This window comes from Sander vitreus, chromosome 22 (assembly GCF_031162955.1).
Source record: "Sander vitreus isolate 19-12246 chromosome 22, sanVit1, whole genome shotgun sequence".
NCBI classification, from domain to species: Eukaryota; Metazoa; Chordata; class Actinopteri; order Perciformes; family Percidae; genus Sander; species Sander vitreus.
The window spans coordinates 2,230,694-2,247,984 of record NC_135876.1 but is presented as its reverse complement, the minus strand read 5'-3'; the positions used below and the strand labels follow the sequence as shown (position 1 = coordinate 2,247,984).

General features: G+C 42.8%; 1 protein-coding gene across 3 annotated transcripts in view; it reads left to right on the top strand.

Moving 5' to 3' along the window:
* Positions 1–16,918, top strand: part of zcchc2 (zinc finger, CCHC domain containing 2) — a 45,451-nt gene extending 28,533 nt beyond the window's left edge. For 2 of the 3 annotated variants that reach the window (XM_078280995.1, XM_078280994.1), the window contains exons 8-14: positions 352–412; positions 911–1,031; positions 7,026–7,093; positions 7,465–7,535; positions 9,378–9,494; positions 9,663–11,282; positions 13,624–16,918. In XM_078280995.1, coding sequence (XP_078137121.1) covers positions 352–412; positions 911–1,031; positions 7,026–7,093; positions 7,465–7,535; positions 9,378–9,494; positions 9,663–11,282; positions 13,624–13,685 — 2,120 coding nt within the window. In that variant the 3' untranslated portion in view covers positions 13,686–16,918. The remainder of the gene's footprint in view (positions 1–351; positions 413–910; positions 1,032–7,025; positions 7,094–7,464; positions 7,536–9,377; positions 9,495–9,662; positions 11,283–13,623) is intronic. The other variant, XM_078280996.1, reaches the window with a different exon arrangement.
* Positions 16,919–17,291: the final 373 nt, after the last annotated feature.

The following is a 17,291-nucleotide window of genomic DNA, read 5'->3' as shown; positions in this document are numbered from 1 at the left end:
ACCCGGGAAAAGGCCTTAATAAAAACTATATAAAACTAGCGTTCTCTTCACTGTTAGTCTCGTTTGTTGTTACAGGTCATTTTTATACCTAACAGTTTAGAAACATTGAAAAGTTCCACATAGGTACTTTAATGTCTACGGTCTTGCAAAAAAATAAAAATTCTGCTTAGAGATTTAACAGAATTAAGAACAACTGCAACAAAAATAAGAATCTAAGAAAGCATTTCCATCGCATCTTTTGAATATTTTTTTTTTATGATTTACCTTTTTTTTTTTTTTTTTAAACGGCATACAAAACACTGTTATTGAATATTGATTTACAGTCTGTGTTTTGGTCATTTTTTCCCTTAGATTTAGAGTCGTATGCTCAAGGACACAAGAAGAAGCATGGGACCAAGAGTCCATGTCAAGGGTAAGTAGACTGTCTGTGGTCAGATCTGTGCATCTGTAATGTTTTCATCTTCATAATAACAACTAGGATATCACTTAATATTGAAAATAATAGCTAACTAGAAGTCTAAGTCCGGAACAAATTTTTCCGCTTATACGACACCACATGAACACCCTATTTTGCAATCTTAACGGCAATAAAAACTGATTTGTGTATCTGCCATGTGATTTGGAACTTCTCCAAAATGTAATGGGTTCTTCCTTGGCCCATGCTAGACTCTTTCACTAAGTTTCATGAAAATCGGGGCAGTAGTTTTAGAGTGCGTGCCTATATGTAGAGGTTTACTCCTCGACGCAGCGGCCGCAGGTTCGACTCCGACCTACGGCCCTTTGCTGCATGTCATTCCCCCTCTCTCTCCCCTTTCATGTCTTCACCTCTGCTATAAAAATAAAGGCCTAAAATGCACCCCCTATCATGATCGGATACACACTTACACTATATTCCTCTTTTCTCGACCAGTCTCTCTAGTGCGAAGGGCTCCCACGGAGATAGTCGGAGAGGGGGCCACGCTGCAGAGCTCAATGGTCCAGCAGAGAGGAGGAAGAGCTGTACACTCAGGGGCAGCCAGGAGGTTGAACAGGTAAGGGTTGAGGGCTGAACAGGGCTGGCCAAAAATGTTTGGTGAAAAAAAAGGACATGATTTCAGGGACATGTTTTCATGCTAATCGAACGAGTTTGTAGCTTGAAAGACGATAGCGCGGACCGCTGATTAGCTTACAACGCTAGTATTCGGGGCACAGGGAAAGTAAAAATAAATCACTATTTATACCACTAAAAAGGCTCAAAATATCACCACACTTCAACGGTAGCATAATGAGGGTCCCTACATGTTAACTGAAGCATTAAGAACTTTGTAAGTGTACAGACAGTTTATTGAAAAGATAGATTATAAAGACACTCACGTTCATGTTTACATGCGGCTAAAATCAAAAGCAATTTGCTCAATATATCTGAAATAATCGCACCGATGTAAAACATAACTTGTCTAGTGTACTTACTGTACTAACTGTCCATCTGGTCCCTCCTGTCTGGGTCGCCGTCCCCAATTTATTTTTGGGACATGGAAAAAAGTTTCAAGTACAGCCCTGTTTATCAGAGAGGGGAAATCTTCAGACTGTACAAAACACTGCGTCTCTTGTGTGTCGCGACGCGACAGTGCAACACAGACACTCCTGTTGGGTGGCCATAGCTTCACAATGTCCGCAGGTACACCACCAGTTTCCCGAAGTACGAGGCTGTGTTGCGGCATTGACTACCGGTAGCTCTCTCTCTCTCGTAGCCCTTTCACGGAGCTCCTGCAGCTCTTCTGGTCTGGACACTTATAATGTTCTCAATGCTTCGGTTAACATGTAGGGACCCTCATTATGCTACCGTTGAAGTGTGGTGATATTTTGAGCCTTTTTAGTGGTATAAATAGCGATTTTATTTTTACTTTCCCTGTGCCCCGAATACTAGCGTTGTAAGCTAATCAGCGGTCCGCGCTATGGTCTTTCAAGCTACAAACTCGTTCGATTAGCATGAAAACATGTCCCAGAGAACGACAGAGTGGATACACATCTGTTAATAACCCCTAGGTTCATTTTGCGCCGGAATTGTCCTTTAATGAAATACATTTTTGAGTAATCTTACATCGATAACCTTTAGTGTAACTAGATTATACATTATAACACCAAATTTATTTTCTGTAGGCGTATCTGTGTGACAAATACTGTCTAGAATATTCCCCTAAATAACCCCGAAGGTATGTAAAAAAACATCCCCTGCTACTAAGTGGGATTAAACAGGTTGCCTGGCGTGAGAACGTTTTGGCATCTCCCAAAGAGGTTTTAGCGCCAAAGAAAAATCACGAGTGCCAAAGTGTCTGATTTTCAGCAGCCAGCCTCCCTCCCATCCACAGCTGCGATATACACACGCGGCTGGCGCTGATTTGACTGGATCAGAACGCTCCACTGTGAAGCTAGCGTTAGTGGGATCTCCGTTTGAAGAGTCAGGCTGTACCGGATTCTCCCGGTGACCTGGCCGCCCCGGGGGACCGGGCGGCGCAGCTAGAAGCTGCTGCTGACGGGCACGGGGCTCTCCTTCCGCCGGAGCTCCGACTGCCGTCTGTCCACGGCAGGCTCAGCTGCCGTCTATCAGTATTAAATTGAGACAATTTCATAACCTGTGAAAACGTCTCGTAGTTTCGTTAAATAGTAGTTAAATTCCAAGTTTTGGTAGGCCTACAGTTGGTTTTAACACCTGATGCGAGCCGTATGGTAGTACGCACGAACAACACACGGGACCGCTTTATCGGCATTGCCCAGACTCCCTGAACAAGCTGGTTCAATTTGCAATGAATCCGCGGTTCACGTGCATGCCGAACCGTACACTACTACTGTATATTCAACATCACTGACAATTTATTGATCAATATTTCAAAATAGAAAACATTACACTTCATAATGTTTTGTATTCATAACACTATTGTATTATTGTACAAATTAGCTACAACAGTAATAGCAGTTACCCTATGTAAGTCACTCCTACATTTTTCAACAACACCGTTATGCCCTGTTCAAACTAATCAAATAAACTGGACTTTGTGGTCAAGTGTAGTCAGATGCGAAAGCTCCCTTACTGCATTATATTCCATTATATTTATCTTGACACTGAAGCAATTATTATTCCAACAAGTTTTTGAGGGCCTTCACATGCTCAGAAATAGGCGTGCAAAAATGGCTTGCTAGCACCCCCTACAAAACTTCTAAAATTGAGCCCCTGCAGTACATTTCACTAACGAAAATCAGCACACACATGTATCATGTCAAGACGTACAAAAAAAGCCACACGTTGTAACGAACTTCTCCTAGAGACTTCATCCAATCGACTTCAAATTTGGTCTGTGCCATCTTAAGACCGTAACGATGAAAAGTTATTAAAAGCAAAACTTTTCATCGAACGGTGTGGATCTGGCAGTCATTTTGATTGACCATTTATCGACGAACGAGGAAGTTGTTGTAACTCCAGTGTACATTTTCCAATCTGCCCGAAACTGGTCATGATTGACATCTTCAGGCCAATATTGACTTTTGGTCATAAAATTATGGGCACAGGGTGAATCCAGGCATATTCAGACAGTATGAGAAAAATAATGTTTAGAGCATGTAAACATGTGTTAGTAGAAGCCCAAAATACAAGGATGGACCTGAAAATGAGCATTATATGTCTTCTTGAAGAGGTGATGTTTGTTTGTGGGTCTGTTTGGTTGAAGGCTGTGCTGGGTCAACATGTTTTGTTTTTGTCTCGTGAAACAGCAGTAAAGGGATTCAGCAGTGTTGGTCTAATGATTAACCCGACTGTAAAGCAGTCTACAGTTAAGGACAATTCCTTGAACACTAGTTAATCATTCCATGTTGGAGTTACACAAAGGCCTGCAGGAACATAGCCATTCAGCAGTCTGTTTGGGGGTGAGAGTGTGTTCTTTTGGTTGGGTGTCACACACTGCCACGTGAACTGGAGTACTCACTGCTAATCTCACTGATATAGGTCAAGACTACGTGTATATGTGAGTGTGAAAGAGGCAGCTGACAAGCACACCCCCCCTCGCCTCTCTCTATCTATCTCTCTCTCTCTCGCGCTCTTCGCTCTTCGTCACAATAGAGGCTTAATACATTACAAATAACTTTCTGTGCTGCGGGGCATTGCTACCTCACATTTGTTTGTTGTTCCAAATGTTAGAGGTCCCTAATGGGATTGTTTGTAAGAAAGTCCATGAACCTCACTTTTGTCTTGATTGAAAATTCAATTATTTCCATAGAATGTGAAAAGAGACAGTTGATTTTTTTTTGGTTGCTTCCAAAATGCAGCAATGTTATATTTGAAATGAAGACAAAAGTAGACCATCTCTTTTTACAAGTAGCATACAATGTACAACATACAGAATAAATATAAACAAAATGTGCAACACAAAATACCACTTTCCTCCAAATATCGGATATAAAAAAAATAGGAAATTCCCATGAAAAATGATAAGTGTCCCTCTATCCTCCTAACATTGAATTACACGTCTGGGATATTTGGATCATAATTATGTACCTTACATGGAGCAATATACTGTAGGTTTCAATTATCCAATTAAATTGTAAAAAGATTTGAGCTAACTATAAATCAAGGAATCTGCGTGTGTTTGTGAGTGTATACTGTGTCTCCTGCATGTGCAGTACAACAGCGGGGGCGGGTAGTTACTACATCCCTATAGAAGGCTCATCAGTGCGTTTTCATACACAGCAGTAACTGGGGTTAAGTAAATAACCGGGTTATGTCGGTTCTCACCGTATACGGATATATATGAGCGGAGAAGAATGGGAAGAATTCTGTTCAATTTGAATGACGGGAGTAACTCTACCTCCGGTACAGAAAGTGGCGCTATGCTAATGCACAACTGGCATTTTCCCAATGCAAGTTGTGCTAGCTAGCTAGCTACGTCAAATGTCAGCTGCCGATGGCCTGCTGATTCAGGCAACGCTTTTTTGTTGTATGGTACAGTAGGGAGAACAAGTATTTGATACACTGCCAATTTAGCAGGTTTTCCCACTTACAAAGCATGTAGAGATCTGTAATAGTTATCATAGGTACTCTTCAACTGTGAGAGACGGAATCTAAAACAAAAATCCAGAAAATCACATTGTATGATTTTTAAATAATTATTTTGCATTTTATTGCATGACATAAGTATTTGATCACCTACCAACCAGTAAGAATTCCGGCTCTCACAGACCTGATAGTTTTTCTTTAAGAAGCCCTCCTGTTCTCCACTCATTTCCTGTATTAACTGCACCTGTTTTAACTCATTACCTGTATAAAAGACACCTGTCCACACACTCAATCAAACAGACTCCAACCTCTCCACAATGGCCAAGACCAGAGAGCTGTGTAAGGACATCAGGGATAAAATTGTAGACCTGCACAAGGCTGGGATGGGCTACAGGACAATAGGCAAGCAGCTTGGTGAGAAGGCAACAACTGTTAGCGCAATTATTAGAAAATGGAAGAAGTTCAAGATGACGGTCAATCTCCCTCGGTCTGGGGCTCCATGCAAGATCTCACCTCGTGGGGCATCAATGATCATGAGGAAGGTGAGGGATCAGCCCAGAACTACACGGCAGGACCTGGTTAATGACCTGAAGAGAGCTGGGACCACAGTCTCAAAGAAAACCATTAGTAACACACTACGCCGTCATGGATTAAAATCCATCCAGAGGAGGAATGGGAGAAGGTCATGTGGTCTGATGAGACAAAAATAGAGCTTTTTGGTCTAAACTCCACTCGCCGTGTTTGGAGGAAGAAGAAGGATGAGTACAACCCCAAGAACACCATCCCAACCGTGCAGCATGGCGGTGGAAACATCATTGGAGATGCTTTTCTGCAAAGGGGACAGGACGACTGCACCGTATTGAGGGGAGGATGGATGGGGCCATGTATCGCGAGATATTGGCCAACAACCTCCTTTTCTCAGTAAGAGCATTGAAGATGGGTCGTGGCTGGGTCTTCCAGCATGACAACGACCCGAAACACACAGCCAGGGCAACTAAGGAGTGGCTCCGTAAGAAGCATCTTAAGGTCCGAGAGTGGCCTAGCCAGTCTCCAGACCTGAACCCAATAGAAAATCTTTGGAGGGAGCTGAAAGTCCGTGTTGCCCAGCGACAGCCCCGAAACCTGAAGGATCTGGAGAAGGTCTGAATGGAGGAGTATGTCAAAATCCCTGCTGCAGTGTGTGCAAACCTGTTCAAGAACTACAGGAAACATATGATCTCTGTAATTGCAAACGAAAGTTTCTGTACCAAATATTAAGTTCTGCTTTTCTGATGTATCAAATACTTATGTCATGCAATAAAATGCTAATTAATTACTTAAAAATCATACAATGTGATTTTTCTGGATTTTTGTTTTAGATTCCATCACTCACAGTTGAAGAGTACTTATGATAAAAATTACAGACTTCTACATGCTTTGTAAGTGGGAAAACCTGCAAAATCTCCCCACTGTATATTAGCAACGACAACAATTCACAGTCCTGACTGATTATTTCTGGTTCAAAAACCACTCCAGCGCAGAGAAGGCTCTGCTCCAATAAGGTCCAGGCCGCAGCCTGTAGCCGCAGCCTGTAGCCGCAGCCTGTAGCCGCAGCCTGTAGCCGCTCACACCACGCCGCTTGTTTTCTTCGCCTTCAAAATAAAAGCCCATTTTCTAAAGTTCTTTGCAAAAATTGTATTTCTAATTTTATTTTTTTAAATTATAGCCCATTTTCTACAGTTTGGGGTGGAACAGTTGACATTAAATTGACTATATGTCCCCTATATATTAACCCCTAGGTTCATTTTGCGCCGGAATTGTCCTTAAACCCGAATATAATAAAAAAATGTAAACTGCATGTAAACACACTGATTGGTTCACAGGCTACCGGTGTTGTGCCAAAAAGTGGTCATCCTAAATATATGGTCACCCAGCTCCTAGACGAATTCTCTATTAAAAATGTAATGTTGTGTTAAAGGATTTGGTTGAAACTTGTGAAACTGACTGACTGTTCTCCTCGCAGCACCAGGACACTGAGAAGAGAAGCCATCCAGTCACTAAAACAAAGAACAGGGGCCTGCCCACAGACAGGTAGGTCAGTTTATGACAGTGTCATTGTGACCTTGCAGGTATCAATGCTAGATGCTCTTAGTAAAATATAGATAAATGACAGATGTCATGCTTACAGTGCCACATAAAAGCTATCAGTGGATTTTATTTAAAGTTACAGTCGTATGTCTTTGCAGATGAAAATAATTTAATCAAGTCTGTGATATGTTTAGACGTTAGAGTGTAGTGTTAGTGATATTAAAGCTACTCGTGTTACTGTACCGTGGACGCCTATCAGTCTATAATCTGACACTGACTCTACTCATCACAAGCCGCAGTTGTATTCTTTGTTGCTGTGTTTTCTCTGTTGACATTACTCTGTCCCCTTGTGTCCCATCTCTGTCTCTTTTTAGGGACAAGGGGAAGGGTGCTGCCTTTATAGCCAATGGTAGGTTGGTACCAGCTCTGTCGCCTCAGAGGAAGAGTGAGTGTCTAAATGGCTGTTGTAATGCCTGTAATAGAAGCAACATGGCAGTGTTAACATAACAATAAATGTTAATCCTCCTGGTTGAGTCGCTAAACATCTGTCAAAATGAATAACCTGCATTATGTTCAAAAGTTTAAAACAATATTTGGGTGATTCTGCCTCCAGGAAGCAGGAATAGTCAGTTGCTTGCTCTTAGGGGGAATTGTTGGGTCTCTGTAAATTATAGAGTGTGGTCTAGACCTCCTCGATCTGTAAAGTTTCCTGAGATAATTTCTGTTATGATTTGACAATATAAATAAAATTGGAATTGAATTGTCTGCATGATGGTAGAAATCAACACAATAAACCTAAGGACTGACCTTTCGTATTGGTGGCATCCTGCCTCTTAGAATAACCTTTAAAGGACAATTCCGGCGCAAAACGAACCTAGGGGTTAATAACAGATGTGTACCCACTCTGTCGTTCTCTGGGACATGTTTTCATGCTAATCGAATGTGTTTGTAGCTTGAAACAAGCTAGCGTGAACCGCTGATTAGCTTAACGCTAGGCATTCGGGGCACTGGAAGAGTAAAAATAAATCTCTATTTTATACCACTAAAAAGGCTCAAAATATAACCACACTTCGACGGTAGCATAATGAGGGTCCCTACATGTAAACAGAAGCATTGAGAACTTTGTAAGTGTACAGACAGTTTATTAAAAAGATTATAAAGACAGTAGAGTTAATGTTTACATGCGGGCGCCATCTTGGAATACAGTCATGAGCAGTCGAATCACGAACGCTGTGTTTGAGCTATGTTACTGGTTGCACGGCGTTCGTCCTTCGACTGATCGTGACTGTTTTCCCCAGGTGGCGATTGCCTGTATACCCAAAGGTAATGTCTTTCTAAACTATCTTTGTAATAAACCGTCTGTACACTTAAAAGGTTCTCAGTGCTTCGGTTTACATGTAGGGATCGTAGTGTAGTGATATTTTGAGCCTTGTTAGTGGTGTAGAAATAACGATTTCTTTTTACTCTCCCTGTGCCCTGAATGCCTAGCGTTGTAAACTAATCAGCGGTTCGCGCTAGCTTGTTTCAAGCTACAAACACATTCTATTAGCATGAAAACATGTCCCAGAGAAAGGTCGACTCGGTACACGTGTTATTAACCACTAGGTTCATTTTGCGCCGGAATTGTCCTTTTAATGTAAAACTCACAACGCAATTATTTGCACAATAAGAGAGCCAGATTACAAAGACAATGCTATGCACATGTGGAATGTGTTCCCGTACGCCGTCATTCAATGTAGTGTGTACAGAAACACATGCTTGTCCACTGTCCCCACTGCTGCTTCCACTCGGGTCCGCTTTCAACGTAACGTATCAAGACTGTTACTTCATGTTACAAAACTCTGATATGCCCATTTAAATGATCCTCAAAAAGCCTGTTATAGACTGGAAAAAACCCTTTTAGCCAAATCGCTCCTTTTTTTCTTTTTTCTTGCTAACAGTAAGGCAGGAGAGCAGCACGGGGTGCATGTAATGGAGTGACGTGAGGCAAAGAGATGGCCTTCTAAAGACGACAGGAAGTTACTGTAGTTTGGCCACTTATCAATATAGGAGGCTGTTTAGGTACTTTAAAAACCCTTAGTGCCTGATTGTCATAATTTGCGTCAAAAATCGTACTCATAGTAAAATCTAAACACACAGACATGATACACAGATTGTTATACACTTTGTGAGGATATCATTATCTCTGATGTCCATTAAACAGGTGCATACTTTCACATTAAGTGAATGCTCTGTAGCCTGATGTCTGGTGGCATGTATGCAGTTTAACAAATAGATGTTGTTGCAGATGGAGGTTTTGGTCCAGATACCTTTGGTGACACATCATCAGAAAGCTACAGCTCTCCATCCAGCCCTCAACACAGAGGACAAGAGAGCCTGGATAGTGAGGACGACAACAACAAGGGTAAAATAAACACACACACACACACACACACACACACACAAAGTACACTTGAGGAACTTGATGTTTTTGTAATGAAGCATGTACCTGTAGTGTGCTACATTCTTCTGTTATTGTCGTAAAGACGGTGTAATGTGGTATAATGCTTATCTAATCTTGTTTCCCTGTTAGATACAGACAGCCACTCTGATGACTCCAGCAAAGGCCCGGGCCCTGACATGTTCTTCGCCCACCAGACTAATCGAACTGTCCACCCTCTGTCTGCCAACAACCACCCGAGCCAGACGGAGCCACTCTTCTTAGAGACCAGCACAAACCCCCCCCCTCTCTCCTTCATGCGAGATGTGTGTTATGTGCTCCCTAACGGTGCTGCTGACTCGCCACTTCCACTGGTCCCTCCTCCCAGCCAAAGCATCGTCCCCGATAGGAAGCCCTCATCTGGGACCCTGATGATGCAGAGGCCCCTAGTGCCTCCAGCTGTCCCAGGCCCTGGAATTGTGGGAGACCCAGAAAAGATGGACATGCTCCCAACCTTTGGGATCCCACCTATTGGCCTCCACGCTTCAGGAAGTCCTGCTGTGCAGCCTCTGGTTCAGAGGTTCAAAACGGCTTTGCCTCACAGTCAAGGTGGCACTGATGGAGCTTCAGGGAGTGGTTCTAATCCTGCTGCCCTGCAGGCTTCACACCAGGCTCCTGTTAGAGCCATCGGTGTCATGTCTCCTGGCCCCACATCATACCCCCCTCCTCTGCATCAGTCCCTGCCCTGCCAAGACTCGGCCAGTGTCAGTTCAGGCCTGGCCTCCTCTCTGCCACATGTGGAGACTTCACATGCCAAGCACCCTGGCTTAACCGTACCGTCTGGACTGCCTTCTCCCTACACCCTGCCCCCTGTCCCTACCTCTGTCATGCCTACTGTAGGAGCACCTGCAGCCTCTGGAGTAGCTCCATCTCCTGGACATGTACAACCAGCTGTTCCTCTAGCCGTGCCCACCCACACCCCTGGACCTGCCCCCAGCCCCAGCCCAGCGCTCACGCACAGCACGGCCCACAGCGACTGTACATCCTACAGCAACAGCAGTGCTTCCTGTGGAAGTGCCCCTGTTGCCCCTGGCAACTCTATTACTCTCCAGCAAACCCAGCAGCAACAATTGCCCCCCCAGCAGCCAACACCACCACAACAGCAGCAGCAACCAATGGGCTGTGGGACCTGTGGTTGTCACAACAACTGCGGTGGCCGAGGCAGCAACAGTAACAACAGTGTCAGTGGTGTCCCTGGCTGCCAAGCCCCCTTATTCTTCTCCCACCAGATGGCGGCAGCAGCACGCCAGGTGTTCAGCGTCCCACCGCCTCTCTTCCAGCTCACAAGCCTGTGCAGTAACAGTTACCTCACCCAGGCTCAGCCTCCTCACCAGGCCAACGGCGCTGCCACCCTCCCCCCCTTCTTCCCCACTGCTCCACCTCCTGCACACCCGTCCCCCTACGGCCCCATCCACACTCACTCTCACAGCCACGCAGACGTGCCATCACATATGCTGGGCACGCAGGCTGCTGCAGTGGCAGCCGCCGCAGCTGCAAACTACAACCTCCAGCAGCAGATGGGGCCAGCAGCCTCGTTTTGCCAGCGTGTCTACCAGCATATGTACGCAAATCCCATGGGGATGCTGCCTGCTGCTGCACTTGGGGGAGGTGGAGTCAATAAGAAGAGCGGCAATGTGTCCTGTTATAACTGTGGTGTGAATGGCCACTACGCTCAGGACTGCAACCAACCCTCCATAGACTCCACACAGCAAGGTAGTGCAGCTACACGGAACAGGGAGAAACAGAGGACCCCTTAGTTTTGCTTTCCCAGAACCCCATCGGTCATTGGCGTCAGATAGTCCGACATTCAGCCCGGACTATGAAAAGTTAGGGCTCATCCTCACCAAGTATAGTTTGAGTTGTTTAGCTTCATCTCTGGTGGGTTACCTCCTTCAGTTTGTTTTATTTGGCCAGAAGAGAAGTTGTGCCACTGGAACATTCAAAATGTCACCATGCTTTGAAAATGCTAGTGTGGGTTGTCTTCCGGTTTGACACCTGTACTGCAGTGTGATAGGAGTCAGAATGGGAGTGTTCTTACCTGAGAAGGAGAATCATGGCAAAAAGCAGATACGTTTGTCACACATAGCTACATCAGGGACAAGAATAAAGGTAGTTTTGGCTACATCTCTGCTCTTAAATTCCACTGTGATTGGTTAGATAGGTGAGAGTATGCCAGTGCCGGTAAAAAAAAAGAAGGGCACTCAGAGAGTGCAGACCTCCGTCGAGGCCATGCCCTATTTCGCAATGTTATTGAAAGTGAAAAATTTGTGCATCTGTCCCGTGATTCGGATTCGCTCCAAAATGTAATGGGTTTTCCTTGGCCCATGCCACCCTTTCACCCAGTTTCATGAAAATCGGTCCAGTGGTTTTTCTGTAATCTTGCTGACTAATACAGAACCTACAACAGGCGTCTGTTTGTCACTGTGCCAACCACTGGGTGGGCGACAGTTTCAGATGGTTCCCGTAGAAAGGTTTAGGGACGCGGCTGTGGGCTGCACTTGATCAGAGTCTTAATCCTATTTTTTTTTCCACTTGTAAAAAACAAAACGTAATATAAGGCGGGACTTGTATTACCAGGGGACCTCATATGCTCACAGCGAGAGCCACATGGCGCACGCCACATCGATGTAGTGGCATATGTCATGTCGCTCTCGCTGTGAGCACCGTCCAGCAGTGAGCCACAAACTTAGCAGAAAAAAAGAGCTTAAAACACAACTTGCTTGTGCAAAGTTTTTAACTGTTTACCTGATAATATTAATCAGTCAAAATTCTTATTGTCGGTTAACGGTTGATCCTAAACATCCCTAGTTCCCAGGTAAGACTAGTCCCGTGTGAATAGGGCTTATGACATCCTGTATGAAAACACTTCTGATGAAGCATAACCCTTACCTTTGTGTTTGAGTGCATGTCTTCTTTGCCTCATTTTGGTGCCTTAAGCCTCATTGGGTTCATTACTGCCCCCCTGCCCCAGTATCGACATAATGGTGACATGACACTGTCATGACTATGACATGACACTGTCATGAAAGTGTCATAAACGTTATAAACAAGTCATGAACGTTTATGACTTCTGTCATTAAGTGTCATTCGGTTTTTGTCACGACAAGTTGACATTGTTTGGGTTGTCTTGGTTATGACAACTTGACATTAATCAAAGTGACACTACCAGAAGTTGTCTTGGTCATGACAAGTTGACATTACATTTCTTTGGAGTGTTGTAATGTAGGTTGTCCTACAACTTGACATTAAACAGGATGACATTATGTCAACTTGCCATGACCAAGACAACTTCTGGTAGTGTCACTTTGATTAATGTCAAGTTGTCATAACCAAGACAACCCAAACAATGTCAACTTGTCATGACAACAACCGAATGACACTTGATGACAGAAGTCATAAACGGTTATGACTTGTTTATAACGTTTATGACCCGTTCATGACAGTGTCATGTCATAGTTGCGACGGTGTCATGTCACCATTATGTCCACACCTTCAAGTAAAGTGTTACCAACCGTCCTTGGACTCATCACACAAAGGTGGAGTACCTGAGCTGCTCCCCTGTCTCCCATGTCTCCCATGTCTCCCACCCAGTGGCTGCCAGTCTCAGTGGTAGTACTTCACTTTGCCTGCCGATAGCGACACATGCAGATCTAAACCTCACAGGGTTTGACTAATCAGTTCCTGCACGGTGAACAATGTGTCATTCAACAATAAGGCAACGTTGACAACATTAAAACATTAATAACAGAAATTATGTTCGTTGAAAAGTCTGCAGTTTTATCATTGAGAAATAATGGCAAACCAGTGACTGCCAGGATGGTACAGAACACACACACACACACACACACACACACATCAGTTCATGGTTTAAAACGAGGTGAATTTAGTACGTACAAATGTACCTGAAGAAAGCCCGTGTTTAGGCCATCACTGACCTTCAGCAATGTTCAGACTATTCTTTTTTCCAACTGTCCACTGATTGTATATCCTTTGTGTGTTTGGATGCATCTCTGTATGTGTGCATGTGGTTGCTTGTGTGTTGGTGACATTGCAGGTGGCTTCCGGTTAAAGTACGCAGCCTCCCACATTTCAGAAGCACTTGACAGTGCCGACTGAAGAAGAAGAAGAAGAAGAAAGGAGGAAGAGGAGTCTGTGGTTTCTTCCTCTGGTCTCGCCTGTTCTTCCCCAGGCACTGTGTGTGAGCAGTGCACTGGAGCTTCTGTGTACTTCAGGAAAGAAAGGAAAAAAAAAACACATTCTCAAAAAGAAAGTGTCCTGCCAAGGGCTCAGTGGACAAAGCCGAAGTACTTGTGCCTGAGAAAATCTTGTTCCCATGGAGATGATTCACTGTCTCGTGCACACCAACAGTCCACGTGACTCCCGGTCCCTTCCTTTTTAGTTTGTCTTTGATATTTTTGCACTGAGGGTTAGAAACGATTAACTTATTACTTAATTATTTGGAATTTTGAGGATTTCTTTGTTGTTGGTGCTTTTACGTTAAGTTGGAGAAAAAGGTTCTTATAAACTTATTTCTAAAGCAGTGTATTTATGCTTATTCCTCAATATTACGGTTCACCTAGGATTTTATTTGTCGGACAGAATTGTACAGCAGTTTAAAAAAAAAAAAAAAAAGGAATGTCGGCAAGATGGATTATATGTTTGTTTTCATTTTCAATTTTGCTGTACGGTTTTTGAATGTACTCTCATTCAGAGGAGCAGTGTGTAGGATTTAGTGGATCTAGCAGTGAGGTTGCAGATGGCAACAAATAGAAAACGCCCTTTCCTCACCCCTCCCTTTCCAAGTGTGTAGTAGAACCCAAGGTGGCCTTCGTTTAACGGGAGAAAGCGTGAAAGGCCCTTTCTGGAGCTCTGGGTTACTGTAGAAACATGGCCCCCTATATAGATAGAAAGGAATCATTCTAAGCTAACAACAACATTGCTAGTTAGTTTCAGGTGATTATATACCAACGTAAACATCATTATGAATATTATATTCCCTTTCTCCCCTAAATCCTACACACTGGCCCTTTTAAGGACCCTGACTGTATCACAGTGTATGTCTCCCATGCATTTTTGCCACTTGATGTACGTTGTGGTTGGAAGATCATTTCTGCTTTGTGAAGGAATTTATTTTTTAAATGGTTTTATTTGGTGAAGTGCAGGAACACAAGTGCACTGAAACAGTCCGCACCACATCCAAGCAGATGTAGCCTAGGGCTTTATTCATTTTCACTCTCACAAAATTAACACCAAACAGTTACTTATCAGCATTTTGGCTGTTTTAGTGCAGTTTAGTATTTCTGGTGTGAAACGGCTTCTTATGGCTAGCATTTTAGAGCGAGGGATTCCTGTGTTCTATATCAAACTACACCTACTGTAGACAAGCAACAGAAGAGAAAACCATTCTACCACGTCTCTCTCAGCCGTTTTTATTTGGTCACGAGCAAAATATTTGGACCGTACTGGGTGCTGTCCTCAGAGAGAATTCAGACTGTCAAGCTTTGATGTTTTTTTTTGTTTTTTTTTTAAATGTAGGACAATTAAGTACAGAAATGTCAGCTGTCAAGGTACGATTCTGCAGAGGGTGGAGCCAAACTACATATAGATTGAGTCATCGAGACATTTCTATAGAAAAACTAAAAAACACTACTTACCTACCAAATCTATTTGTTTGGACTTTAATGTCCGTATTGTCAGCCTCTTCATGAGTTCAGTGTTCGCAGCTGCTTCCGTTCTGGGCCTGTGTAAGAGCAGAAGGGGCAATAACGGCCTTGTTCTATGCTTGCTAATTGACTAAATGAATCTGATATATTTAATGGGTTTTGTTTTTTCCACAAAACGGCTGATAACTGACCTAAACCTATCTGACAAAGCTGATAATGACACGTGACTACATCTTAACTGAGATCCCTATTTGTGGATCAACACTTCCAGAAACAGCGATGGGCAGAAGCCTCTACACTGTACTGCCTAATGGGATTCAAAGCAACGAGCTCTGATGGCTTTCAAAAAGGGTTTTGGGAAACATTTGAAATAATGAATGGGAGGCAGTGTGTACAAATAATGAGCCCCAAAGTGAACAGTATTAAATAAGTAATTCATTTAACATAGTTGGTCAAATAATTGAACAAACTAAATCAAAGCTCAACTCACTGAAATGTCATTTTCGGTTTTATAGTAACTTTTTATTTGATAATAGAATTTTGTAACCCCCATGACAACCGCCCTCTCACCTTAGCCAATCACATGGCCCCCTGCCTCTTAAGCTAGAAAGCTTAACAGCTGTTACCAGATTTAGCTCATTGGAGCAAAAAAAGATTTATTACTGAGTGTCATTTAAAAAAAGAAAATCCATGTTCATACTTCGTTCTTACCTACAATTTCATATTGACATGGTTTGATTATATATTTTACACAATTTATTCACATTTATTTATTTTAGGTTTTTCATGTATTTAATATTCAACACTTTAAGGTTCCATATGAGAACGTGGGAATAAGGAGTTAACAGTTCGCGCATTACAAAATCATTGAGGTAAGATAACATTGAACATCTCATGGCCTGTTGATAGTGAAGTGTACGAGCATCTGTAGGTGTTTTCTGTCCAGTCTCTCTGAAGACGACAAAAATATGTTGGATTTTTGTTTTACACCACTGATTTCCTGGCAAGGATGCCACTTCTCAGTGACCCATTCACTTGTTTATTCTAGTTTCTCCAAGTTAATGTGGCATTTCATGATTTCCTCAGCATTGTTGTGTCCAGCTGTGCTGTTCCTGGTCAGAGCGTATTGTGGGCGTGGGTGTGTGTGCGTGTCCTTGCTCTTAAGTCACTGCTCAAGCTACTGTCAGTGCATTAGTTAAATTAAAGTCTATGCATACACACTTATTTTCCCGAATGGATAAAGTGACGGTCAGGAGAATTTGAGATATTGACGCACACCCTCAAACACACTGCTGTTAGATCAGACTGTCTCCAGTTTCAATTGAACCATTATTAATGTCCCAAACTGTTTCCCAGAATGTTTTTCCTTTCATAGAAGACTTGAAGTGGATCGGAAGATCCTGCAGAGTTCTGGATCCAGTGATCACAAGCAGTGAGCAGATGTGTCCAGTGTATATACTGAGGATGCACCAAACAACCCAAGTGTAGTTGTGTTGGCCTTGAAAATGCATGAATGAAAAATGCTGTAGTGTACATTTGCAAGGGCACCCTCAGTTGTAAAGTTTACTGTACTCTTTGATATCTATGTACTGGAAAGGTCAAATATATTTCTAGAGCAAAAATTTGGATTTTATGCAAATTGTTCATCTCTTTTTCCCCTTTAATTAAAAGCAATAAAAATAGAAAGTGAATTTGTCCCTACTCACTTTTGATTTATTGTTTGGGTATTTCACAGGTCAACATTCTCATTTTTTTCTGAACTGTAAAAGTTGTGACATCTGTTTTATATGTACTTGAAAGCAATACTTGAGTAAAAGTACAAGTATCTTACCAGAATATGACTTTAGTAGAAGTTAGAGTTACCTTTTAGAATATGACTTAAGTAAAAGTCTAGTATCTGATATTTACTGTACTTTATTACGTTGGTAATCATGCTGCACTACAATATTTTGTACATTTTTACAGTAACTATACTGCACACACTGTTTTTGAATTCTCTATAGAGTGGAAAGGCAAATATATGGAGGGTGAATGTTTACAGATGTACAGTACATGAGAC